The 24,873-nt window shown below is 39.8% G+C and overlaps 1 protein-coding gene across 1 annotated transcript; it reads right to left on the bottom strand.

Moving 5' to 3' along the window:
• Positions 1 to 1,254: 1,254 nt before the first annotated feature.
• LOC149813303 (tubulin beta-2 chain-like) lies at positions 1,255 to 5,354 on the bottom strand. Its single transcript, XM_089991630.1, has 4 exons — positions 5,196 to 5,354; positions 4,599 to 4,997; positions 2,580 to 2,849; positions 1,255 to 2,160 (listed from the first exon to the last, which is right to left on the bottom strand). Exons 2-4 carry the CDS (start codon positions 4,990 to 4,992, stop codon positions 1,484 to 1,486), a joined length of 1,341 nt encoding a protein of 446 aa, XP_089847756.1. The 5' UTR covers positions 4,993 to 4,997; positions 5,196 to 5,354; the 3' UTR covers positions 1,255 to 1,483.
• Between the last annotated feature and the right edge of the window lie 19,519 nt (positions 5,355 to 24,873).

Raw genomic sequence — 24,873 nt, 5'->3', positions numbered from 1 at the left:
TTGACATTGCAGAAGAGGATCGATTATACTGGCTTGCTGCCGGGGCAACACAATGGGTTTCAAAGGCCATGAAATCCAGGAGACTATCCATTGAGCACCTCCATGGTAGAGATGACAAATCTACTCCACCGAGCATTTTAACAGTTTTAACAACCCCAACCCAATCTCGGATAAACTTTGGACCACAATTAACTGGACAGCAGTTGACAGAAAGGCAAATCGCCTATTCATTTTTTTAAAGGGACTACTTTGTCGAACTAAGACTAAGACTACATAAAAGATCAAATCGGGATTCACTAGAGATGATTTTTGGAAAAAACTACCCCTTCTACAGCTGGCCAAGAAACATTTTTTCTTTTCACTTTAGCCATGTAGACACTAGACAGTGGACACATCGTGTATCGTCACGTGGGTCTCTTGACACTGATGAGACGGAATTGACTTCAAACACCATGCACGTGATAGCCCTAAACTTTAACTTCTACTCTCACAACCACCCCGGTGGCCCCCATGGCGAGCGGGGTGGTTGTGATGGTGCTTACATGAAAGCACCGGATCAAACCCCACTGATATACGGGTGTGCTCGTCTCTCTCCCTCCTCCCTTAAAAAATCAGCTAAGCACCAGATCAGAGCATTGAGAGCGCCAGTTGAGGCCCATCCCATATTTGACGAATTACGACAATTCATTCCAGAGACCCACCAACTGATTAAAGAGAAGAGTTGGAATGCAAAGCAGCCTAATGAAAGAGAATAGAACACACATTGCTTAATAAAAATTATATAATATAAGAAACACAGATTAATGTAGTGAAACGACCGGATGTACATTCACCAGGGTAGCCTCCCTGCCGCAACATCGTTATTGCAAGCATCAAACAGCACGCGTGCCTGGCACAGACCGCATCCACGAACAATGCTCGCCCCACACATGACAGGACAAAGCACAGCACGTGCTACGGTGACAGTGCCTTCACCAGGAGGGAAAGCACGTCACAAGGGGTCATCAGAGCACAACTGGGCCATCAACTTCAGGGCGGACAAACCCTCAGACAAGAGACATGGCCCGCAAAAAGCCGACGATCCCCAGCACGCTAACCCAAGTCCCGTTAGCAATATGCTCATATACCAATAATCCCATTCTCTAGAAGATGCCGAAGAATTGAAGGTGCAGAGTTTAATTTGGAAAAAAGAAAAATCACACACGTGAACGCTGCCAACAATATAATGCTTGGCTAATGACTAAAGACAAAAAAGACCTAAAAATAAACCCATCATTAAGCAGATCCTTACCCAAAAGAAACGTAAGATACAGTAAACTTCTTTCCAAGAAAGAGAAAAACTTAGAACAAAGAACCTAGAGCACCAGCAACTAGAAGTTGCAGTCAACCACAACTGGAAAGCATAATGCCAAATCCATCACCCTTTGAGCATTTGAAAAAGAAAACACAAAAAACAATGTCCATCTCCACCTGTGTTACCTCACTACTCCAGAGGCTCTTCTTCAGCTTCTTCCTCGTACTCATCTTCTTCATCAGCCGTGGCATCCTGATACTGCTGATACTCAGATACCAGATCGTTCATGTTGCTCTCAGCCTCGGTGAACTCCATCTCGTCCATGCCCTCTCCGGTGTACCAATGCAGGAAAGCCTTCCGACGGAACATGGCGGTGAACTGCTCAGAGACCCTTCGGAACATCTCCTGAATCGATGTGGAGTTCCCAATGAAGGTAGATGCCATCTTCAGCCCCGTTGGTGGGATATCACACACAGTTGACTTAACATTGTTGGGGATCCATTCCACGAAGTAAGAGGAGTTCTTATTCTGCACATTTATCATCTGCTCATCAACCTCTTTTGTGCTCATCTTCCCCCTGAACATTGCAGATGCAGTGAGGTAACGGCCATGGCGAGGGTCAGCTGCACACATCATGTTCTTAGCATCCCACATCTGCTGAGTAAGCTCAGGGACTGTGAGGGCACGGTACTGCTGGGACCCACGGGAAGTGAGTGGAGCAAATCCAACCATGAAGAAATGGAGACGAGGGAAGGGAATGAGATTGACAGCCAGTTTGCGAAGGTCAGAGTTGAGTTGTCCAGGGAATCGGAGACAGCATGTGACTCCACTCATTGTTGCAGAAATCAGGTGGTTCAAATCACCAACTGCAGAAAACACACCATTATGGTAAAGAATCACCATCTAAAGAAGAATATTTAAAATGACGTACAACTCTGTCTTGTCATTTCCACGAGTGTCACAAGAAATGCACCTTTCCCAGCAGTCACATGATATTGCCTTACAAAATAGAACACTTAATTTAAGTAAACCAGATCAATGGTTCACATAGGACCAGTCAGCAGAAAATAAGCATGACCCATGAGGTCCCAAGAAACCCATGAATTATAAATTCCAGGAAAGCCTTGACTTGTTATTTAAGTGAACTATGAAAGACTGTGTGACATGATTAAAGTAACCAACAAATTTTACAGCACTAAAAACTTGCCAATATGCACGAATTGGTGAGAATTAACAGCGAGCATGGTAACCAGAACAACAACTGGTTTAAAAAGGAAAAACTTACAGCTAGGAGTGGTTAGTTTGAGTGTCCTGAAGCAGATATCATACAGGGCCTCATTGTCGAGCACCATACACTCATCAGCATTCTCGACAAGCTGGTGAACAGAGAGTGTTGCATTGTAGGGTTCAACAACTGTATCAGACACCTTAGGCGAAGGGAAGACAGAGAAGGTGAGCATCATTCTATCAGGATACTCTTCCCGGATCTTTGATATCAACAGGGTGCCCATACCAGACCCAGTACCACCACCCAAAGAATGACATACTTGGAAACCTGGCAGCCAGAAAAATAGGAATGTAGCTTTCTTTCAAAAAAAAAAGAATGTAGCTGAAAATGAAAACAATTCGACCATGCACTATCAATCAAAAGGGATCTCATGGTGTCTGCATGAATGGAAACAACCAAGGCATATAAAAGCCAAGATTTCACGTACTACATACAGTCCATGAATAAGTTAGAATGGTGAACATCCCACATGAAAGATTCAACAACCACACAGGCATTTTGCAGATGAACAGCATGCAAAACAACCATCCTAGATTGTGGTATTAATATTTTTAGAAAAGCTTTTAAAACTAGCAATTATTCACCAAAAGCAGAATTAGCTAAAAAGAACAAAGTTGTAACTTGGTGAATCAATGGCAAAACTAGAGGCTGGGATACACTAAGAGGTTAACACCTTACACAATATTCAGATTAAAAAAAGAAATACGAAGATTTAAAATATAACTAAACCTGAACAACAAACACGTTAAAACCAAACAACTCTGATAGCACTTTGATATGTATAAAGAGAAAATATTTAGATATAAGCAAAAAGAAGAAAAAACAGATAAATAAGGTTATCAAAGTAACAAGAAAATGATCGCAAATGCAAAGAAAACAATAAGATAACCGATGCAGAGAACTATTAGTAGTGATGCAAACACACATTAGCAGCTAAAGGTAAAGATACAAGTAGTTAACAAATCCCAGAGGAACAATGTCAACATCTAGTGACAGGCTAGGAGTATCTTGCACAACCCAACATCTAGTGAATTGACACCTATACCAGCATAAGCTAATCAAAAGCAGGTTCATATTCATGGCCAGACATAACCAAAGGCCTATAACGTTAGCATGAAACAGGCTAACCGTGAAAGAGGGACGGAACATCTAAAAGCTAAAAATTATATATCAATTTTGAAAAGGCCTAACAGGTAGATACACACTTGGCATACACCAAAAAAAAACCTATACATTTAAATTACTATCTTTCATAAACGTTCTAACGCAGTCATTTACAGAACAGGCTGCAGAAAAGGTAGACCCAGTTCTTGTCTGTAAGGTAAATTTGACATCAAGGAAGTTCAAATGAAACTAAACGAGGATGTGAGCAAATAAGTTGCAAAGTCAGCGTCCACAAGAATGTATTACAATCATAATCCCTCAAACATTCGCAAGTGTTTCTCAAGAAAGCAAGAGAGTAGAGAAAGATATTACATCTGCAAAGGATAAAAACGGAAAAATAGAAAAGTGTTAAAGAGCCAGCACCATAATCAAGAAAACTACAAAAATCGTCAACGAGCAAAGCACAATCAATAGAAAGAAATCAGAACCAGATAATGAAAGATACATGAAATGACAAATTCAAACCAATGATGTTCGCATAAGCATGTATATATGATCCAGAAGGTTTTAAACCAAATTAAGGCACAAGGATCAAAGGAACAAATTAAATTAGAAACATCACTCCGTTTGCAAAAAGAATGAACAACTAAATAAAACGATAAATGAGGCGACAGTCATCAACAGTTTGATTAAATACTGCAACACATGAATAAACATAATAAACTAAGCCCTGCTCTACAATACATAATATTCCACTAGCATGAAAACAAGCACATGCAAAAAAAAAGGAAAGAAGAAAATCTGTAGAAAATCATATCAATGAAATACCACAATACTAACATAAACAACCGAATATTACAAGAAAAGAATTTAAAAAGACAGTAACAGTGAGCGAAATATAAGAGAGCAAACCCTGCAAACAGTCGCAGTTCTCAGCTTCCTTCCTCACAACATCAAGGACCGAATCGATAAGTTCAGCCCCCTCCGTGTAATGACCCTTCGCCCAGTTGTTCCCGGCACCGGACTGGCCGAACACGAAATTGTCCGGCCTGAAGATTTGGCCATACGTCCCGGATCTGACGCTGTCCATAGTCCCAGGCTCGAGATCCATTAACACCGCCCTCGGTACAAACCGGCCACAGCTAGCTTCATTATAGTAAACATTGACCCTCTCAAGTTGAAGGTCCGAGTCTCCCTGGTACCTCCCCGTCGAGTCGATCCCGTGCTCCGCACAAACAACCTCCCAGAACTTCGCTCCGATCTGGTTGCCGCATTGGCCGCCCTGGATGTGAAGAATCTCACGCATTTTCTCTGCAAAAACAAGGGGAAAACAGTAAAAAACGGCAAGAACCACCGCAAAACCAAAGGAAACGCGATGAAATACAAAGAAATTAGGCAAATAACTTGCTAAAGAGCAGATCTACAAAAAGGGAGACCAAAAACGAAGGATAAATTAGGTCAAGATAGAGAAGAATGAGCAATATCTTGCAGAAGAAGCAAGAATCTTACCGGAGGGAAGAGAACGGACGAACGAGGAGAGATCCGGCGGAAAGGAGAGCAGAAAAACGGGGGAAGAGTTGCCAGAAAGACGAAGGAATAGAAGAAATTAGGTCAACAACTCGTCGGAAAACGAGAACGAAAGAGAGGAAGAAAGTGAATGAGGGAGGGAAAACCGAGGGAGAAGAGTATTTATGAGGGAAGGCTAACGGATGCCGTTAGTTAACGGCGATGGGACGTCAGTTCTAACGGATGAGGGCGGGTTGGGGCGCAATTTCTCTTAATGGGAGTTTCGAAATTCGAAATTGGGAAGGAAAAAGGGAGGGAATTCTTCATGATGATTATGCCCCCCGACTTTTGTCGAAACGTCACGGTGAATGCCGCTGTTGTGCGGTTGTGATTCGTGCATCTGTTGAATGAGGGTAGGAAGGGAATACAAATTTTGGTGGTGGTAAAATGGAGAAATTGGTTCCAGATTGAAGGCTGAACCAATGTTGTCAGAATCGGTTTCGAGGCTGACTCAGAATTTTAAAACGGCTCAGATATCGGACGATTCAGAATCGAACCGAATCGCCAGGAATAGGTTAATTTTCAACCATGAGATGACGTGTTACTAAAAATTAAAAAAAAAATACAAATTATTCATACTCCCTTAAAATATTAAAATATTAGAAAACATTAAACTCCGAGTCATCCCTTCATAAAATGGGTTTTTAGCCGACTCGGTACGAATGGGTCGATTCAGGCCAATTCCCAAACGATTTCTTACAACAATAGCCTGCACTGAACTGGGTCAATGGGTTGACTGGATTAGTACATGGGTCCAAACAGAGTGATAGTTAAACTGGATCCATATTTGACCAGGTTTCAGTATTCAAACCCAGATCCAAGTGTCGTTTTACTGGGAACATCTTTGATAAATGCTGTGCCATTACATCTGGTCTTCGGCTTTATATGCCCGCAGTTTGGCATAATATACTTAAGTTGGATCCATATATGAGTTGAATCCAGATTTGAATTGAATGTGCTTACCGAGTATGGGTCTAGTTTATGCACCACAACCAAATCCGATCAGTTTAGATTGTCTGGCATAAATATTAGGTTAATTGTGGGGCATGGATTAGGGTTGGATCAGATTGGACCAACCCTTAACTGTCCCATCTAACACAATAGGTTCCCACTTAGAGCTCGATCCAAACACCCAATCCGTGACACATCAAGATGGGTGCAAACAGGTCAAAAACTAGCTGGATAATGATGCTTGTACGAATCCAAATTTGAAATTTAAGCAGCAGCTCCAAATGCCAGTCTCTATCTAAACTCGATTTAGTGAGGGTTAAATCTCATCACGTTTGTGTGTCACGGAATCGGACCCCCCACGGGAACCATTTCTGCGGAAAACCCACCTCAAGCATGTATTTTGGCACGCCCATTGAGGGTTTTTCGTGAAAACTGTCATTTTCATTGTTTGTGTTGCCACGGTGAGCCCTGCAAAAATGCACATCAGTCGATGCGTTTTTGCAGAAAGCAGTCATTTTTTGTGACACAGTAACGTGCTCTAAGAGCATGTTTGACACACAGGACACCTCATGTTCATAGACAAAGTGGCTCCCTGGGTGGAGTACTGTCCTGCGTTTGACACGCAGGATAAAGCGTTCCATGGCCAATGCAATCTGGCAGGAACCCCACCCATATGTCCGGGTGGTGTTCATCCTGTTAGGTGCAAGAAGTGAGGGGAAAGAAAATTTCAAAAAGAAACGTGGGGTGTTTTTCTTTTTTGAAAAAAGTTTGGTTTTGATAGTGTGGAATAGTCCCATATTGATGGTGTTTGAGTTTGTTGTGGGATTTATAACTCATATGTAAACTCTTATGCTTGTTCTTAAGAACAAGGGGTTGGGATGACTACCACACACACGCGTACCTGCCATGCCGAGCCAAGTCGGGCTCGGGTAATTGGCCATTTAGGGCCATATCCAATCAAGACCAATGTATCCCTTCTGCTCTATCTCAATTTTGCAGCTTCGCCTTCCATACGACTTGGGTTGTGGGACTATGGCACTCTCTCTGTGGCTTTACCCCTACCTCCGAGGGCGCGACCCCATAGTCAAGCCCCCACTCAACCAGTCTATATTTTTTTTTCTTGATTAGCTCATGACCTCCGCTATAATATCCATAAATTTTTTACAATTATTAAGCAAATGAATTGTAAGAACAAAAACAATATATACCAAGAATTTATTTAGTAAGTAACTGATGCAGAGCATCCAAACAACCACAAGGAGCAAAGACCCGATCTTTATTGTAGGACCCGCTACCCCATGTCAAAAAACTCGTTTCGGGTTCATTTGGGGTCGATGAGTATTTTGGTTATTTGCCATTTAATTTTCTGAGAATTTTGTTTTAATCATCCTAGAAAATTTATTTTATTTTTTTATTCTATTTTTGTATACGTTGGAATCATTCGTGCATTTTTTTTTCCTTTTTTCTTTTTTATCTTTTTTTATTTTATTTTTCTAGGTGTTGGATTATATGGATCCTTTGGCCGGTAAGATTATTTTAGGGCACTAGAGAGTATATGGGATTATTGTGGTAGATTTTTATTTTTTGACAGTTTTATATTTTGCCCAAAAAAAATTATTACAGTTAAAGATCTATTTGAACGAATTGGATCTTGTACAAGATTCAGTCTATCTCAAATGGGTCCATATTGGTGCCCCTATGACTGAACCAATATAGACCTCATTGAACCTTATTGACCAAAGTCAAGAGGGATGATAGTTTGGCACCTCATTGGTGCAGATGGAGGTGACTCATAATAAACCTAGGGGAGGTGGACTTAAATGCTCTCATTCCCCAAGTAACCTCCAAGGTATCCAATAGGAGGACACCTTCGTCTTTGTCTTTTCAAAAGCAAAGATTTTCAAAATGGGGCTTCTCATGGGTCAATATGGAGGTGGCCTCCAACATGACCAATGGGAGGTCATGCTACCTTCTCCATCCTTTAAAAGAGCCCAGAAAAATGGTGTAGTTCATTCTCTCTTGTTTGAAAATTTTCTGGAACTAAAAAAAAGAAGAAGAAAGGAAGTCTTCATCTATCTTGGATGATTTTTTCTAAAGAACTTGGAGTCTACTCTTTGCATGAACTTGGTTGTTGCATACTCTCTGAAGGACCAGTTGTTGTGAAAGTTCATCTTGGTCGTGAAAGCCCTTTGGAGTTGAGAAAAAGAAAGCTACAAAGTTGTGTTGTGTGAGTTGCTGAAAATTAGCATAGCTAACTTGTGGTTGTGCTTCTGTGTTGCTAGAAATCTTGTATTGTTGTTAAAGAACTGACCCTGCTCTCTTGATGAATTGTTTGAAGACCTTACCATCGAGGAGTTGTACCATACTTGGTGTTGTCCAAGCTCTATACAAGTCCTTTCCAAGCTGTTGTACTCTTTTTTTTGCTCTCACTTGGGCGAGTTTCTCTTGACTGTGTGTGTGAATGATATGATGAACCACGACCTGTTTAAGGATCTTAGCAAACTCACTTCAAATCTGGTTTGTGAATATATACACTCATTTTTCAGTAGATCTAGTATTTAGACTGATAAAGAAATAGCATCTCCTAAACTTGCATCCCTGTGAAAATCTCATGCTAGTTAGTTTTTAGAACTTGAATTATGTTTTGATTTCTATTAGACTAGCCAGAGTTAGGGATAAGGTGGAAGGACTATTGACATTGGAGAATTTATGATTAGAAGTGTTTGTGTGTGCAGGTTGAACAATAAACCTTAAAGATTAAAATTGGATCAAACTAAATTATTGTTAAATCGTGTGTTAGATATAGTCACATTATTTGAGGCATAACTCTTATTGTACTTCATGAAAAATAGTGTATGATAGCTTGTTAGAAAGCTTAAATTTATGTTTATAACTTATATGTTTAGCATATTTTTTTATTTATTTGTTTTCACTATCAAAATATCCTAAAACCAAGAAAATAATCATTCAGGTAAATGTCAGTACTTTAACAGTTTGGCTCCTTGTTTGGATTGTATCAGAGTCATTCAAACTCTGATTCAAGTGATTTTTGTTTCTCTGATTTGGTAATTAAATTATCTACAACTTGCATGTTAAAAAAAACATGTTGAATCAATCATTTGTATAGTCAAAAGTGTTTTGGAACAAACAAAATAGTCTCACGGGTGATTGTTCAGAACTGTATCAATCTGCCATCTTTCTTGGGTCGTATCAGAGTCATATGACATCCGATTTGAGTGATTTTAGTTTTTTTGGTTTTAAAACTAAATTTTCTGAAACTTTTGTATTAGGGTCATTGACTGAATCTATAGAAAATAATCATGTTTTGACCTATCCGTACTGGACAGTTACAACAGGCTCATTTGTGAACACAAATTCATTGGTCTGGTGTCTGGTTTGTATATCGACCATCAATAGTCAGATTTGTGAGTTTTTATGCTCATAGAAAAGAGAAATTTGTTATTTACAGAATCTTCTTTGTTGATGTCCTTCCATTTGGAGGGGAATTGGGTTCAAATAACCATACATTGAAAACTATCAGTTTTCAAATTACGCATCAAGATTCATTTGGATCTTAGATCTTGAATTGACCTATTGCTAGATTCATATCAGTAACCCTAGTTAAATTTTGCAGACAAAATTTCTTTAAGGAGGGAAAGATATAAAACTCTCAAATTTTTGATATTTTTATGAGCAATAAAGGCAAAATTTAATGTTAAAATATTATTTGAACTTAAGATAAGACTAAAATTGTAATTCAAGCTTTAATTTGTATTTGAAATGATTTTAAAATTAAGATTTTATTTTGAATTGGGTTTTAATTTTTAGTCGGATTTAGTCTGGATTTAAGTTGGATTTAATTTAGGTCAAAGTTGGACTTAATTGAAATTTTATTTGAGTTTCAATTTAGTTGGGATTTGAATTAAGTGCATATTTGAATTGAAGAATTAAAGTTGATTTTAGTTTGGTTTTAATGAAATTCACATTCAAAATTGAGTTTATGAAAAATTAGAATTGCAAGAAAATAGTTAATCATTCTCATCAAAATATAGTCGAATATGATTTCAGATGAAATCAGGTTTGGTTTGATATGTATATATTGTTATTGCATTAAATTAGAATTGCTTTGTATGGATTTGAAATCCAAATTCTAAAATAATACAAAAAAAATTAATAGCAATTTTATAGAATGGAAAACTTGAATTAATTTAATTTTAATAAAATGGTAGAGGTCCATAAGGTGGGGCATCCCCTTATGCGGGCCCATCTTATGTGGCATCTCATGTTGGAATTATATTTAAAAGTTATAAGTTAAAACTCTAAAAATTAATATTTCAAAAGTTTCCTAAAAACAAAACACGCAAAAAGATTAAAAAAAGATAGAAGTCAAAACTTACCAAATAAGTGGTGTAGTAGTATTAGGCTAAGTGGTTTTGAAATTTAAAAAGTTAGGCCTGAAAATTTAGGAATTAAGAAGGTTTGAAAACAAAACAAAAAATTATATAAAGGGGCCAAAGAGGGGCTCATCCCCCCCCCCTCTCTATTGGGATTTTCTAGAGTTTTGCTTATTTTCTCTCTTCTCTTCTCTTTCTTATTCTTCCTCTTTTTTCTCATGCATCTCTCCTTCATCCATTGTATTTAGGAGGTCTGAACCTCCATTAAAGGTATCTTGATTAAAGAGTTGCAATCACACATCAAAGAAGTTGTGCGGATTAAGCCATTGAATCAGTCGTTTCAACTTTTATACCAACCGATTTTGACAAAAAAAAAGTAGGAAGTTCTATTTGATACTCATAGATTGGAGCTCGTATGTATGAGCATATTCTGGGGCTGAATATGTTTGAAACCATACATTGATCATCACATATGAGAGATCGGTGTTGGTTTCATCCTATCGAGCATTATATCAGTTTTCAAAATCAATTACCAATTTCATAAACAGATTCAAGTATGAACTAGTCATGAATATAGTATGTTGTAAGTCAGTAAATATGTGTTATATATATACATATGTATTGATAAGTACATGTACATATACGTGTAACAGAGTGGTGCTTTCCAAAAAAAAATATAATAATAAATATCTGGTTTTTATGCACTTTGGGATTTAAACAAGTAAATCAAGTATAACCGATTGGTCAAAATCGGTCGCACAAGGGATCACAAATTGATTCTATAGTGGATCAGTTTTGATCAATTTAGGAACAAACTGACCAAACCACGTTGGGTTGGTCCAGTTCCTAACACAAAAAAATAATAATAATAATAGTTAGAATCTACAAGTAATGTAGATTTACCAAAATTGTTTATGAGAAAAACATTTTTGGGTAGAGGCTTACTTGTTGATCTATATGGTTGTTACAGTCATGATCACATGTTGATCATGTGTGAATTTATCAGTGTATAGACATGTACAATCGACCATGGGTCAGACCATAACGCTGATAAAAAAAAAAGGTATTTCAAAATTAGGTTCTTTAAAAAATGTTTTGAAATCATGTAGGTATTTTACAAACCTTCGTCCTTAGGTATATTGAATTCATCCTTGTTAATCATATTGACATTGTGGAACTGATATTCCTCTAAGTATGTTGTTGTAACTCCCCGCATTTCCAAATCAAAGTTAAGTTGAAAATTTTCATGAATTCCTTTTTTTTTCTTTGCAGCGGACTTAGAAAAGCTTTTAACAGCAGAATCAGACGATAATGAGTCATCACTTTTAGAAAACCCCAAGCATGTTGCAGGTATGTGGCCAAGCAACTCATTGACCACCAAAGTGTTTCATTTTATCGAAAACCACATGTTTATTACAACATCACTACTTGGAAAAGCAGTATAGGTTCAATAAAAGGAAGCAGTACAACTCTGTCTAGAGAAACTCTGGAACTTGATGTCGCCTTGCTCCGCATATCGCAACGCAGGTCCAACACCTGTAATCTCCATTAAACGGGGTCAAAACCACTGATGGTCTGGTAAGCAAGCAGTCATACATCCATTCAACTCAAGCAAATACGTTGACCACTCAGGGTCACAATTCGTAATAACGACGCTCAAGTCTCCATGACTTAGCGTATATCGCAAAAGCCTTATTAGGGCTATGAGTTGAATACCTCGCTCAAGTCTTTATGACTTAGCATAAGCCTCTTTAAGGTTGTGATTGAAATAACATACTCAAGTCTCTACGACTTAGCCTTGACCTCTTCAGGGTCTCGAATGGATGTCTAGCTCAAGCCTTTATATGCTTGACACATCTGTATCCTACGAATCTAAGGACAACTTTTTGAGCTTCGCTTAGTCGTACGGATATCATTTGAGTTCTTTCTCAATCAGTTCAGTAGTATACCGACCATGACACATTTTTATAACGTTATGCAAGACTGACTCAACAACGTTCATCCACTCATATATTCAAAGTATCGTTGTACTTGAGTTAATGCTTTGTTTTGATAATTGCATCACCCCCTGGGCTTAGGGGACTCATATCTGGGTGACAACGCGACAATCTGGGGGTTGATTATTCTATGTATTTTAGATACCCCAGAGGCCTATTGACCCCATCCTACTAGTAGGACGGTACAACATACCAGAAGAGATCCTTACTAGATAGCCGGATGCATCCTGCTACTGCAGTAGTTGGGTTCAATCCATAGATATTTAGGGATAAACACGACCTCCATACCTCTGAGTGACGGAGGCCATCAATGAATTCTATCAGGTTCGGGTGAAATATATGTCATTCAAGATTGCGCCATCACTGTCTTCCTCGGTGAGAAATTCTGAAAGGGGTCTGCCAGTCTTACAATTACTTGACGAACATTGCATGCCTATAGGGCAACCTTTGAGAAGTATGTACCTGACCCCAATCACCCACACGACTTTCACCGTGGAACAAATGTTTTATTCATATGCATGCTTAACTCTGCTCTCGGCACTTCGGCGTTGACGAGCACTTCACCTCTTCTAGGTGGAAAACAACACACTCTGGCTCAACGACCCTTACGAGTTCAGTTGTCTAATAATTCTCAATGAGCATGCACATGACTCGATCTCTATGGATCGGCTACTCGGCGTATTTTTACGCAACGAGCTCAGGACCTCGTCAAGGCGCTACCACTACTTCAGCGCAACGACTTTTACAAGTACGGTGCCCTTACAGGTATCAGAGAGATGAGTCATTCTAACATCGTTCCAACAAATAACATCGTTGTGCTACTTAACTGGTTCTGGCAGCTCTCCTGCCAACCATTTCGTCAGCACCTCCCCTGCTCTATTGGCAGTGGTGCGACGAACCTTTCTACATCGTAGAAAGCGTTCCATGAACTGGGTAGCACTCCGCTATATAACAAAGTATCCTGCTACGTTCTTTCTGAGGTATTCTTAGCTTCTTCGGAAATTTCAGCAGAACTTCCTCTCTTTAACGGAGAAAGTGTGTGTTTCTTTTATCTATTTCAGCGACATCTCCCCTCTTTGGCTGGAAATCGCTACGCTTAACTCGGAAAATGAATGTGCACCGTTGTGCATACCTTGCATCCATCAAGGTTGTTGGAAACCATAGGCCATAGTTAAGCCATACGTAATTGACTTAGTCTTTACGAAAAGAGCATTTTGCCAAAAAGCGAAGCTTTTTCAATAGAGGCTTCATTCGTCAAGCAAAATCTTGAACGAAGAGCGGTAAGGGAATCACATTGGCGATTTGGAGTTGATCTTCATTTGAACCCTCATTTACGCGCCATATATGTAGTATAAGCAGAAGTTTGTACTTTATACAACGGCGGCGTAAAGGAAATGCATATACTATTGTTCAAGGTGTGTAACTAAACGAAATATTCTACATATATATCTGCAGAAAGCAGAAGCCTTGGTGTCATTCAATGCGACGACGTAAGTAATTACGTAATCAGAAGTGCATTAATCAGAAAGTGTAGAAAGCAGGAGCCTTGGCATCATACGACGCGACGACAAAGGTAAATTACATAGCCTATGCGATATAAGACGCGCCGACAGTATCAACAGATATACACCTAGATCTGCATCCAACAACAGTTACGAGGCAAGCGAGTGAATACCGAAGTGTTCTGAAGGGCTCAACCAAGAACTAGGGCAAGATACCATTTTTAAGAATGCATATACTACGTATTTGAACATATATATCCGACGATAGTTACGAGGCAAGTGGGTGAACACCGAAGTGTCCAAAAGAGGCTCAACCAAGAACTATGATCAGATACTACTTCCAAAAGTATAAGCTATATACAAATAAGCAAATACTTGAGAGAGATGAATCAACAAAGCGAACTTACTTCAAATTGTGGAAGAAACGACTCATGTTGCTTTGAATGCTTCGAACGAGGTTCAATCCTTCCTTCGAGAGGTCCGACTAGGTTCGGGTTCATAAAAATCCAAACCAGAATCTAGGACTAAAAAGGATTTTAAGTTTGACTTTAAACCAAACCAGGTTCAAGTCAACTGGGTTTGGACCAGGTCAGGTGATCTAAGACCAGGTCAGGCAGGCTAGGACCAGATCAGGCAGGCTCAGACCAGGTTAGGTGGGCTCAAGTGGGCTAGGCTTTGCAGGGGAGGTTTGGAAAAGGAGGAGAGAGAGAGGGGAGACGATTTTTTCAAAGAGAGGTCCTCCTCTATTTATAGCCAAGGTTGCTTAGGGGCTAAGCATCCTATTTGACCAAAATGTCCTTTGGCTTTTTTCATAAATCCAGCTTGATCTTATCCATCTGACTGTTTGATCTTATCCAGAAGGAATATTCCATGAAATATTCCCTGGAAGGTGCTGGAAGGTCCTGGAAGGCTATGGAATATTCTAGAATATTCTAGAATGTTTTCTAAGAAATATTTATGTGGGTCCCACAAATATTTTCGTGGGTCCTGCAAAAAAGTCAAGTTTTCAGCATTTTTTTCCCAAAAAATTCTGAGTAGGCCATTATCTTCGTATTAATGTAACTAAGAAAGTTGGCTCGTACAAATCTCTTAATTTCGTTTAGGTAGGAAGTTATGGCTTCCAGAGTGTTTGAACATATATTCGTGAAGATACGAATATCTTAAGTATATTTGGGTCACAAGAATCAGTTCGATTCGCTTTGCGGTAAAAACGTTATTTTTTACTGGAAAAATGCCTCAAGAGTTTATTCAGAGTTTGAACTGAAAAATTGCGGGTCTTACATCATTACCTCTTTAAAAGAATTTCGTCCGCGAAATTCAGTTAAGAGTACTAAGTTAATAGCTCAGGATACTTATCCCGCATATTGGATTCGGGCTCCCAAGTGCAGTCATCAACTTCATAATGTTGCCATCTCACTTTAACAAGTGGAATGACCTTCGATTTAAGCACTTGCTCCCGACGGTCCACGATCTCAATTGGTCTTTCTTCCACCGTCATATCTTCCTGAATGTTGATGTCTTCATGTTGGATGATGTGGGAAGGGTCGTGAACGTATTTTCTAAGCATTGACACGTGAAATACGTTGTGTATCAATGCATACTGCGGTGTTAATGCTACTCGGTAGGCGGTCTCTCTGATCCGGCTGAAAACTTCGAAGGGACCAACGAATATGGGGCTGAGTTTCCCCTTCTTTCCAAAATGGAAAACACTCTTAGCTGGAGTGACTTTGACGAAAACCTTATCTCCAACCGCAAAAGTGAGTTCCCTACGTCGTTGATCGGCGTAGCTCTTCTGTCGACTCTGAGCAGTCAATAGCTTATTTCTGATCATGTGAACCTACTCAATGTAGTGTTGCAAGACAATGGGCGAGTCCAAGGTTTGCTCACCCACTTCGCCCCAATGGATTGGTGATCGGCAAGGTCGTCCGTACAGGACTTCATACGGTGTCATCCCAATGCTAGCATGGTGGCTATTATTATAAGCAAATTCAGCCAACACTAGATGAGAGTCCCAATCACCCTTCAATTCCAGCATACAGGCTCTCAATATATCCTCGAGAGTCGGTATGGTTCGCTCAGATTGCCCATCTGTTTGAGGGTGGAAAGCCATACTAAACTTGAGTTTTGTCTTCAGGGCTCTCTGCAACTGCTCCCAGAAGTGAGAGGTGAACTTCGGGTCACAATCAAAGATGATTGTGGTCGGCACTCCGTGGAGTCTGACGATTTTCTGAACATAGATTTCTGTCAATCTTTCTATTGAATATCTAGTGTTGATTGGCAGGAAGTGAGCAGACTTGGTGAGTCTGTCCACAATCATCCATATGGAATCATGTTGTCTTCTGGATCGAAACAATCCAATGATGAAATCCATTCTGATGCCCTCCCATTTCTATTTCGGAATCTCGATCTGTTGTATCTTTTCACTAGATCATTGATGTTCGGTTTTAACTTGCTGGCAGATCAAACATTTCGAAACAAACATAGCCACGTCTATTTTCATTCCCCTCCACCAGTATTTTCTCTGTAGGTCTCTGAACATTTTGGTACCTCTAGAGTAGATAGTGTACTTGCTACTATGAGCTTCCTAGAGTACTTTCTCTCTTAGCTCAAAGTTATTTGGAACCCAGATCCTTTGTTCCATCCATATTCCTCCATTTTCTTTCAGATGGAAGAAAATATCATCCTTTTCAGCTCGAGCCTTTAGCTCCATGTACTGGGGATCTTTTAATTGTTCGGCTATGATCCGATCTATGATTTCAGGCTATATTGTCAAGCTTGACAATCGTATTCTGCCTGTATCAGCCAGGAATGACTTCCAGTTGACGAAATCTTCCATCAACTTCCATTGTCCAGTGAGGCTGGCTAGAGTGCCAACAGTCTTGCGACTAAGGGCATCTGCTATGACATTCGCCTTTCCAGGGTTATAGGAAAACGTGAATTCATAGTCTTTAAGGAATTTCAGCCATCGTCGTTGTCGCATATTGAGTTCTTTTTGGGAAAAGATGTATTTTAAGCTTTTATGATCCGACATGACCTCAAATTTCTCTCCATATAGGTAGTGTCGCCAGATTTTAAGTGCGAACACTACCGCGACAAGCTCAAGATCGTGGGTTGGGTAGTTCTTCTCATTAATTCTCAACTGACGGGATGCATAGGCGATTACTTTGCCATGCTGCATCAGTACACAACCCAGACCCGTTCCTGAGGCATCAGTATAAGCCACGAAGCCTCCTTGACCAGAAAGTAAGGTAAGGACAGGGGCAGTGGTAAGCCTCTGCTTGAGAACCTCAAAGCACTCCTTACACTGGTCAGTTCATTCGAACTTGACTCCCTTTTTCAACAGTTTTGTCATTGGTACGGTGATTCAGGAGAAGTCTTGTATGAACTTCCGATAATATCCGACAAGTCCAAGGAAGCTGCGGACCTCAGTGATATTTCTGGTTGCTTCCAGTCTATCACAACTTCGACCTTCGCAGGATCTACTGTGATTCCATCCTTTGAGATTACATGACCAAGGAACATCACTTTGTCTAGCCAGAATTCACATTTTGAAAACTTGGCATAAAGATGATTATCTTGAAGGGTTTTCAAGACAATTCTCAAGTGCTCCTTATGTTGTTCCTTGTTCTCGGAATAAACAAGGATGTCATCGATGAAGACGATGACATGGCTTGAACACCCGGTTCATCAAGTCCATAAAGGCAGCATGCGCATTAGTGAGTCTGAAGGGCATTACTACGAACTCATAATGGTTGTATCTCGTTTGGAAGGCAGTTTTAGGTATATCCTCATCTTTAACTCTGAGTTGATGATACCCCGACCTGAGGTCGATCTTGGAGAATACCCTCGTTGTTTTGAGTTGATCAAATAAGTCCTTAATCCGAGGCAACAGATACTTATTTTTAAATGTTGTCTGGTTAAGCATCCGATAATCGATGCATAACCAAAGGGATCCATCCTTCTTCTTTATAAACAGTATTAGGGTTCCCCACGGTAACATACTCGGTCGGATGAACCCTTGTTGCATTAGTTCTTCCAACTGACACTTCAACTCACTGAGCTCAGTTGGCGCCATACGATAAAGGGCTTTGGATATTGGTGCAGTTCCAGGCAAGGATTGAATTCCAAATTCAACCTCATGAAGTGGTGGAACTCCTGGCAATTCCTCAAGAAACACTTCGGGAAACTCCCGAACCACTTCCAAACTCTTAAGGGATCGGATATTTAAGCCTTCTGCTGAAAGGCTAAGTAGGAAGGCTACACAACCCTTCCTAAGGTATTTCTGTATCTTAAGAGCTGATATAAGCCATTTTTGTGGAACAAGCTTGAATATCCGGCATTCTATCTTAGCATTCTCGGTCGAGATAGAATCACCCTGTCCTCGCAGCACAAGATCCTGGCATGGTTCTGGGCTAACCAATTCATTCCCAGAATGACATCGTACTGTACTATATCGATTAAGATGGCATCAATAGGCAAGTGTTGCCCAGCTATCTCTATATCCAAGTTCTTGATGTAATGGATACATCTGGTGCGTGAACCCAACAGGTTGTATACTTTGATCATTTTATCAACCGGTTGTACCGAAATGTGGAATTGTTCGGTGAAATCATCGGAGATAAAGGTATGAGTAGCACCACAATCAAATAAGACGTAAGCTGCATGTCCACTAACAGGAACGGTGCCTTCAATGAGGTCACCGGTTTTGACTTGTTTAGTCGTTACAGCGTATACACGACCTGCAGCAGGCCTTTGTTCTACTCTAGATGGAGGTCGTTGGATTTTTGACCGTTGTGGTATTTGTTAAGAGGGTCCGACAGATCCGGCATTCCTCTTTTGCTCATCTGCAAGCTTCTTTCTGCATTGTCTTGCAATGTGGCCTACTTTGCCACAATAGAAGCAATCACCTGTATCACGTGAACATGGTCCTCAAGCATGGTTTACATGGCAGTTTGGGCAGTTTGGGTTGGACTGCAGATTGTTTGGAGCCATGTTCTGCCTTGGCCTCACGACTTGTTGAGTAACGTTCCCACCTTGGAACTTTCTCTTTTGAAAGGGTTGTCGTGAACCCTGGCCACTTGGGAACATTCTCTTTTGGTTTTCACCATCAACTACGAGCCTCTTTGCTATGATCACTTTTGATCGCTCCCAATCCACTTGAATTTTTGAAGCTGCTGCCACAGCCGTTTGAAAAGTTTGGGGCTTGCTTGTGATAACTCGTGACCTTAGCCCTTCTCGCAGTCCGTTGATGTACTTGTCGGCCCTTTCTTTGTCGGTCTCAAATAATCGGGAGCAGTACCGCTCAAGATTTTGAAATTTGGTGGTATAGTCAATCAGACTCATACCACCCTGCTCCAATTCTAAAAACTCTATTTTTTTCTTGTTTTTGGAGTGCAACGGGAAGTAGTTATCCAAGAAAGTTCACTAAAAGTCAGACCAAGGAATGACTTCAACTTGTGAGAACTGGATAATCTTAGTGGTATCCCACCACTTCTGTGCGTTGTCTTTCAGCCTGTATGTGTCAAAGTTGGTCTTTTTCTCTTCTGGTACCCCAGTACCAGGAAGGCATATTCTGTCTCTTCGACCCAACTCTCTGCCAGGTCAGGATTGGCTCTATCGGCGAATACTGGTGGATCGAGCTTGAGGAATTTTTCATAAGTTATTCTCCCAAGGTTCTCGTTTCGAGGTGCAACTAGTTCTGGCCTTGTTTTACAGATGGCGGTAACCAAATTATTGAGCGTTTCTAGCAGGAATCCTTGAGTATGGGACTCCTCGCTCGGCATGGTTTTCCTTGTCGTAGGAGTCATTTATCTATCACATACAAACAACGTGTTTTAGTTTCTCAATGTATATATCGAAGCAAAGCTTTGTTTACTTAATATACATTACATTTTACAAGCACACATATCACCTTTATATACAAGTGTCACGTCACTCTCGCGGACATAGGCGGCAAGAAACTATATACATGAGTCTATTGACTCCAAAACATTACCAGTCTCTTCTAAGAACTGAGTTTCTTTCTTGACCAAAACGACCTGAAGTATTGTTTACTTCCACATTGCCTTGGTGCAGGCACAACTAGTTTTGGCTTGGGCGGCACTTCCGCACTCTCAAGCGAATCTTGTGGGTAGATCAGTGATGGTGGTCCACTTGCTCACTCAGTGGCATCATGGCTCGGGGAATCTGAGACCATAACAGGATGATAGGGGTTGTATCCCTCTCCTTGGTCATTCAGGCTCGGCGTTTGTGAAGCCGCTTCATTCACCCATATAATGGCACTATGATTCAAGGAATCTGAAATCATAATGGGATTATAGAAGGAGTTTTTGCATCCCTAATCCTGACTGTGCAAGCTAGGCGTATATGATGCATGTTGATAGCCATGCGTTTGACCAAATCCCTCAAGGAAGTTCAAGTCAAATTCTACCAGATGCGATAGTTCATCAGAAGTCGATGGGGTATGGCTACTCCCAACACTTGTATGATGTGATCCACTAACACGTGAGGTCTTGTCCCTAAGACCAAGCGATCCCCGCCGACCCATATCGGCGGTATACCTCCTTTGGCATTTGTTGGCGGAATGCCCATTTTTGCCACAATATTGGCAGTCTTGAACTTCATACGGGCATACCCACTCATCGTGCATGATCCTGCAACGATAGCAGTACTCTCGTGAGTCGTGAGTTGCCATTTATACAAAGATGCACTCGAATTAGTAACTATTATGAAGAGATATACTTACAGTGTGATACGGTGAACAAGACGGATCTCGAACCAGGTTTCTCAGACTCATGCTCTGATACCAATTCTGTAACGCCCCGGATTTCCAAAACAAAGCTAAGTTGAAAAATTTCATGAATTTCTTTTTTTTCTTTGCAGCGGACTTAGAAAAGCTTTTAACAGCAGAATCAGACGATAATGAGTCGTCAGTTCTAGAAAACCCCAAGCACGTTGCAGGTGTGTGGCCAAGCAACTCATTGACCACTAAAGTGTTTCATTTTATCGAAAACCACATGTTTATTACAACATCACAGATTGGAAAAACAGTATATGTTCAATAAAAGAAAGCAGTACAACTCTGTCTAGAGAAACCCTGGAACTTGATGCCGCCTTGCTCCGCATATCGCAACGCATGTCCAACACCTGTAATCCCCATTAAACGCGGTCAGAACTACTGATGGTTTGGTAAGCAAGTAGTCATACATCCATTCAACTCAAGTAAATACGTTGACCACTCAGGGTCAATTCATAATAACAACACACATGTCTCAATGACTTAGCGTATATCGCAAAAGCCTTATTAGAGCTCAAGTCTTCATGACTTAGCGTAAGCCTCTTTAGGGTTGTGATTGAAATAACATACTCAAGTCTACACAATTTAGCCTTGACCTCTTCAGGGTCTCAAATGGATGTCTAGCTCAAGCCTTTATATGCTTGACACATCTGTATCCTACGAATCTAAGGACAGCTCTTTGAGTTTCGCTTAGTCGTACAGATATCATTTGGGTTCTATCCTAATCGGTCTAGTAGTATACCGACCATGACACCTTTTCATAAGGTTATGCAGGACTGACTCAACAACGTTCATCCACTCATACATTCAAAGTATCGTTGTACCTAAGCTAATGCTTTGTTTCGATAATTTCACCTTCCCCTGGGCTTAGAGGACTCATATCTGGGTGACAATGCGACAATCTCGGGGTTAATTATTTGAATGCTCATTTACGCGCCATATATGTAGTATAAGCAGAAACCTGTACTTTATACAGCGGCGGCGTAAAGGAAATGCATATACTATTGTTTAGGGTGTGTAACTGAACGAAATATTCTGCATATATATTTGCAGAAAGCAGGAGGCTTGACGTCATTCAACGCGATGACATAAGTAATTACGTAATCGGAAGTGCATTAATCGAAAAGTGCAGAAAACAGGAACCTTGGCATCATACGACGCGACACCAAAGTTAAATTATATAGCCTATGTGATATAAGACGCGCCGACAGTATCAGCAGATATACACCTAGATTTGCATCCAACGATAGTTAGAGGCAAGCGAGTGAATACTGAAGTGTTCTGAAGGGCTCAACCAAGAACTAGGGCAAGATACCATTTTTAAGAATGCATATACTACGTATTTGAACATATATATCTGACGATAGTTACGAGGCAAGTGGGTGAACACCGAAGTGTCCAAAAGAGGCTCAACCAAGAACTATGATCAGATACTACTTCCAAAAGTATAAGCTATATACAAATAAGCAAATACTTGAGAGAGATGAATCAACAAAGCGAACTTACTTCAAATTGTGGAAGAAACGACTCATGTTGCTTTGAATACTTCGAACGAGGTTCAATCCTTCCTTCGAGAGGTCCGACTAGGTTCGGGTTCATAAAAATCCAAACCAGAATCTAGGACTAAAAAGACTTTGACTTTAAACCAAACCAGGTTCAAGTCAAGTCGACTGGGTTTGGACCAGGTCGGGTGAGCTAGGACCAGGTCAAGCTGGCTAGGACCAGATCAGGCAGGCTCAGACCAGGTCAGGTGGACTCAGGTGGGCTAGGCTAGGTAGGGGAGGTTTGAAAAAGAAGGAGAGAGAGAGGGGGGACAATTTTTTCAAAGGGGGTCCTCCTCTATTTATAGTCAAGGTTGCTTAGGGGCTAAGCAACCTATTTGACCAAAATGCCCTTTGGCTTTTTTCAGAAATTCAGCTTGATCTTATCCATTTGACTATTTGATCTTATCCAAAAGGAATATTCTCTGGAAGGTGCTGGAAGGTCCTAGAAGGCTCTGAAATATTCTAGAATATTCTAGAATATTTTCTGAGAAATATTTCTGTGGGTTCCATAAATATTTTCGTGGGTCCCGCAAAAAAGTCGAGTTTTCAGCTTTTTTTTCCGAAAAATTCTGAGTAGGCCATTATCTTCGTATTAACATAACTAAGAAAGTTGGCTCGTACAAATCTCTGGATTTTGTTCAGGTAGAAAGTTATAGCTTTCAGAGTGTTTGAGCATATATTCGTGAAGATACAAATATCCTAAGTATATTTGGGTCGCAGGGATCGGTTTGATTCGCTTTGCGGTAAAAACGCTATTTTTTACTGAAAAAATGCCTCAAGAATTTATTCAGAGTTTGAACTAAAAATTTGTGGGTCTTACAGTTGCATTCATTCTCTCATGACTGATAAAAAAATGAAAAAAAACATGTCATGATATTTATTTTTGAAAGTCAAATTGGTCCTCGAAAGAATATATGAGTGTTTATCATTTTGAAATCATTGGTGCTCTTGAATAAATCAAAGTTTTAAGATTTTGTTTAAATTCAACCAATAGAAATAAAAGAGGATTAGTGTACAAATTTTTAGTTGGAGTTCAATAAACAAGAAAATAACTCACATGTGTAAATCGTTTCACCCAAGTATGTATTCTCGGGTATATGTGAAAGATTTGACATGTGTCTAGTAAATCAATTGTATCCTCCTCATCTGAAGGAGTTTTTATGAACGGTTTACGGTGTTGAAAAGCTAGCAAAATTTTATATGCTGGTGAAAATTTGAGCTCTATTATCAAATTGTATACAAAATAGTGATAGTCAGAATAACAAAGCATATACAAGCCTAAATTGATCGTATCTCTATCATTCAGAAAAGTTTTTACAAATGGTTTATGGCATTGAAAAGCTGACAAGATTTACCATATTCTGTAAAAAAAATAAGCTTTGTTTTCAAATTGTGCAGAGAGCTATGATAGTTAAAACAACAAAGTAGATACGGGCCTAAGCAGGTCCCAAGCCGACTATGGATCAGTAAAGCAATGCATAGAATGAATGTATGATATGAGCCTAAGTTTTTAAATGATAAAAGAACATGTAGATGCAACCTATAATGTTGTGCTTATGCAAATGCTAAGTGTCTAAAGGGGCATGACATAAAAATGCTCATTTCTACATATATGTGATTGAATGCACATTGCTATTGAAGTGCATGTGTTATGCACTGTATGTTTATGTAAATGTGTATTGATGCATATAGTTAATCATGATCGATGCTCATAAGTGAATGCATGAATGAGTTTGATATTTTACAAATTACGCATACGGCATGATAACATTTTTTGTATTAAATTCTGCATCTATGAGCCCAAATTAGAGGCCTGAAACTTATATTAGATTCATTATGTATGTGCATAGATAGATGATAGAATTAATGAATTGAGAAGATAATCATGTGAACATTAATTTTATTGGGCTTAAAATGTGAGAGTAAGTGGTACTTCTGGCTTCATATAATATATTTTGAGCATAAAAGATTGCTCTTCCTCAGCCACAAAGATAGGAGAAGACCTTTATATTAACCACAGGGTGGATGATCATGAAACTCATGAGTGAAAGTCTGATGCATCGGGGTGGAGGTGTTTGGAGCTCTCTCTTTCTCTCTCTCTCGACTAGGTCATCCCTCACCTAGGGCTAGTGAAAGGTGCTCAAATAGAATAAAACTATAAATTGTATAAATATACTTACTCAGTCGTGGTCCTGATCCAGGTACTGCCTGTGTAGTACCCACAGGGCTAAGAAGTGACAACACTTTTAAATTTGGAGTGACACGCTTCATAATGTACTGAAAACAATTTCAGCTTGGTCACAAAGCTTTGATACCATGTAAACAAATGAGTTCCTTCATAGATATTCACTTAAATCACCAAAATATCAACAAGAGCACACAAATAACCACAAATGGGTTCACTCACAAACACCCACTAAAGGGCATAAAAGCAAGA

Source organism: Nuphar pumila, chromosome 16 (genome assembly GCF_984573655.1).
Source record: "Nuphar pumila chromosome 16, dmNupPumi1.hap1.1, whole genome shotgun sequence".
NCBI classification, from domain to species: domain Eukaryota; kingdom Viridiplantae; phylum Streptophyta; class Magnoliopsida; order Nymphaeales; family Nymphaeaceae; genus Nuphar; species Nuphar pumila.
This window is presented reverse-complemented; position numbering and strand designations above follow the sequence as displayed.

Coding starts and splice junctions, on each gene's coding strand:
- LOC149813303 (XM_089991630.1), bottom strand. CDS start 4,992: ATGCGTGAGATTCTTCACATCCAGGGCGGCCAATGCGGCAACCAGATC. Junction 2,850..4,598: donor GAACTGCGACTGTTTGCAGG/GTTTGCTCTCTT, acceptor TCTGGCTGCCAG/GTTTCCAAGTATGTCATTCT. Junction 2,161..2,579: donor CAAACTAACCACTCCTAGCT/GTAAGTTTTTCC, acceptor TGTTTTCTGCAG/TTGGTGATTTGAACCACCTG.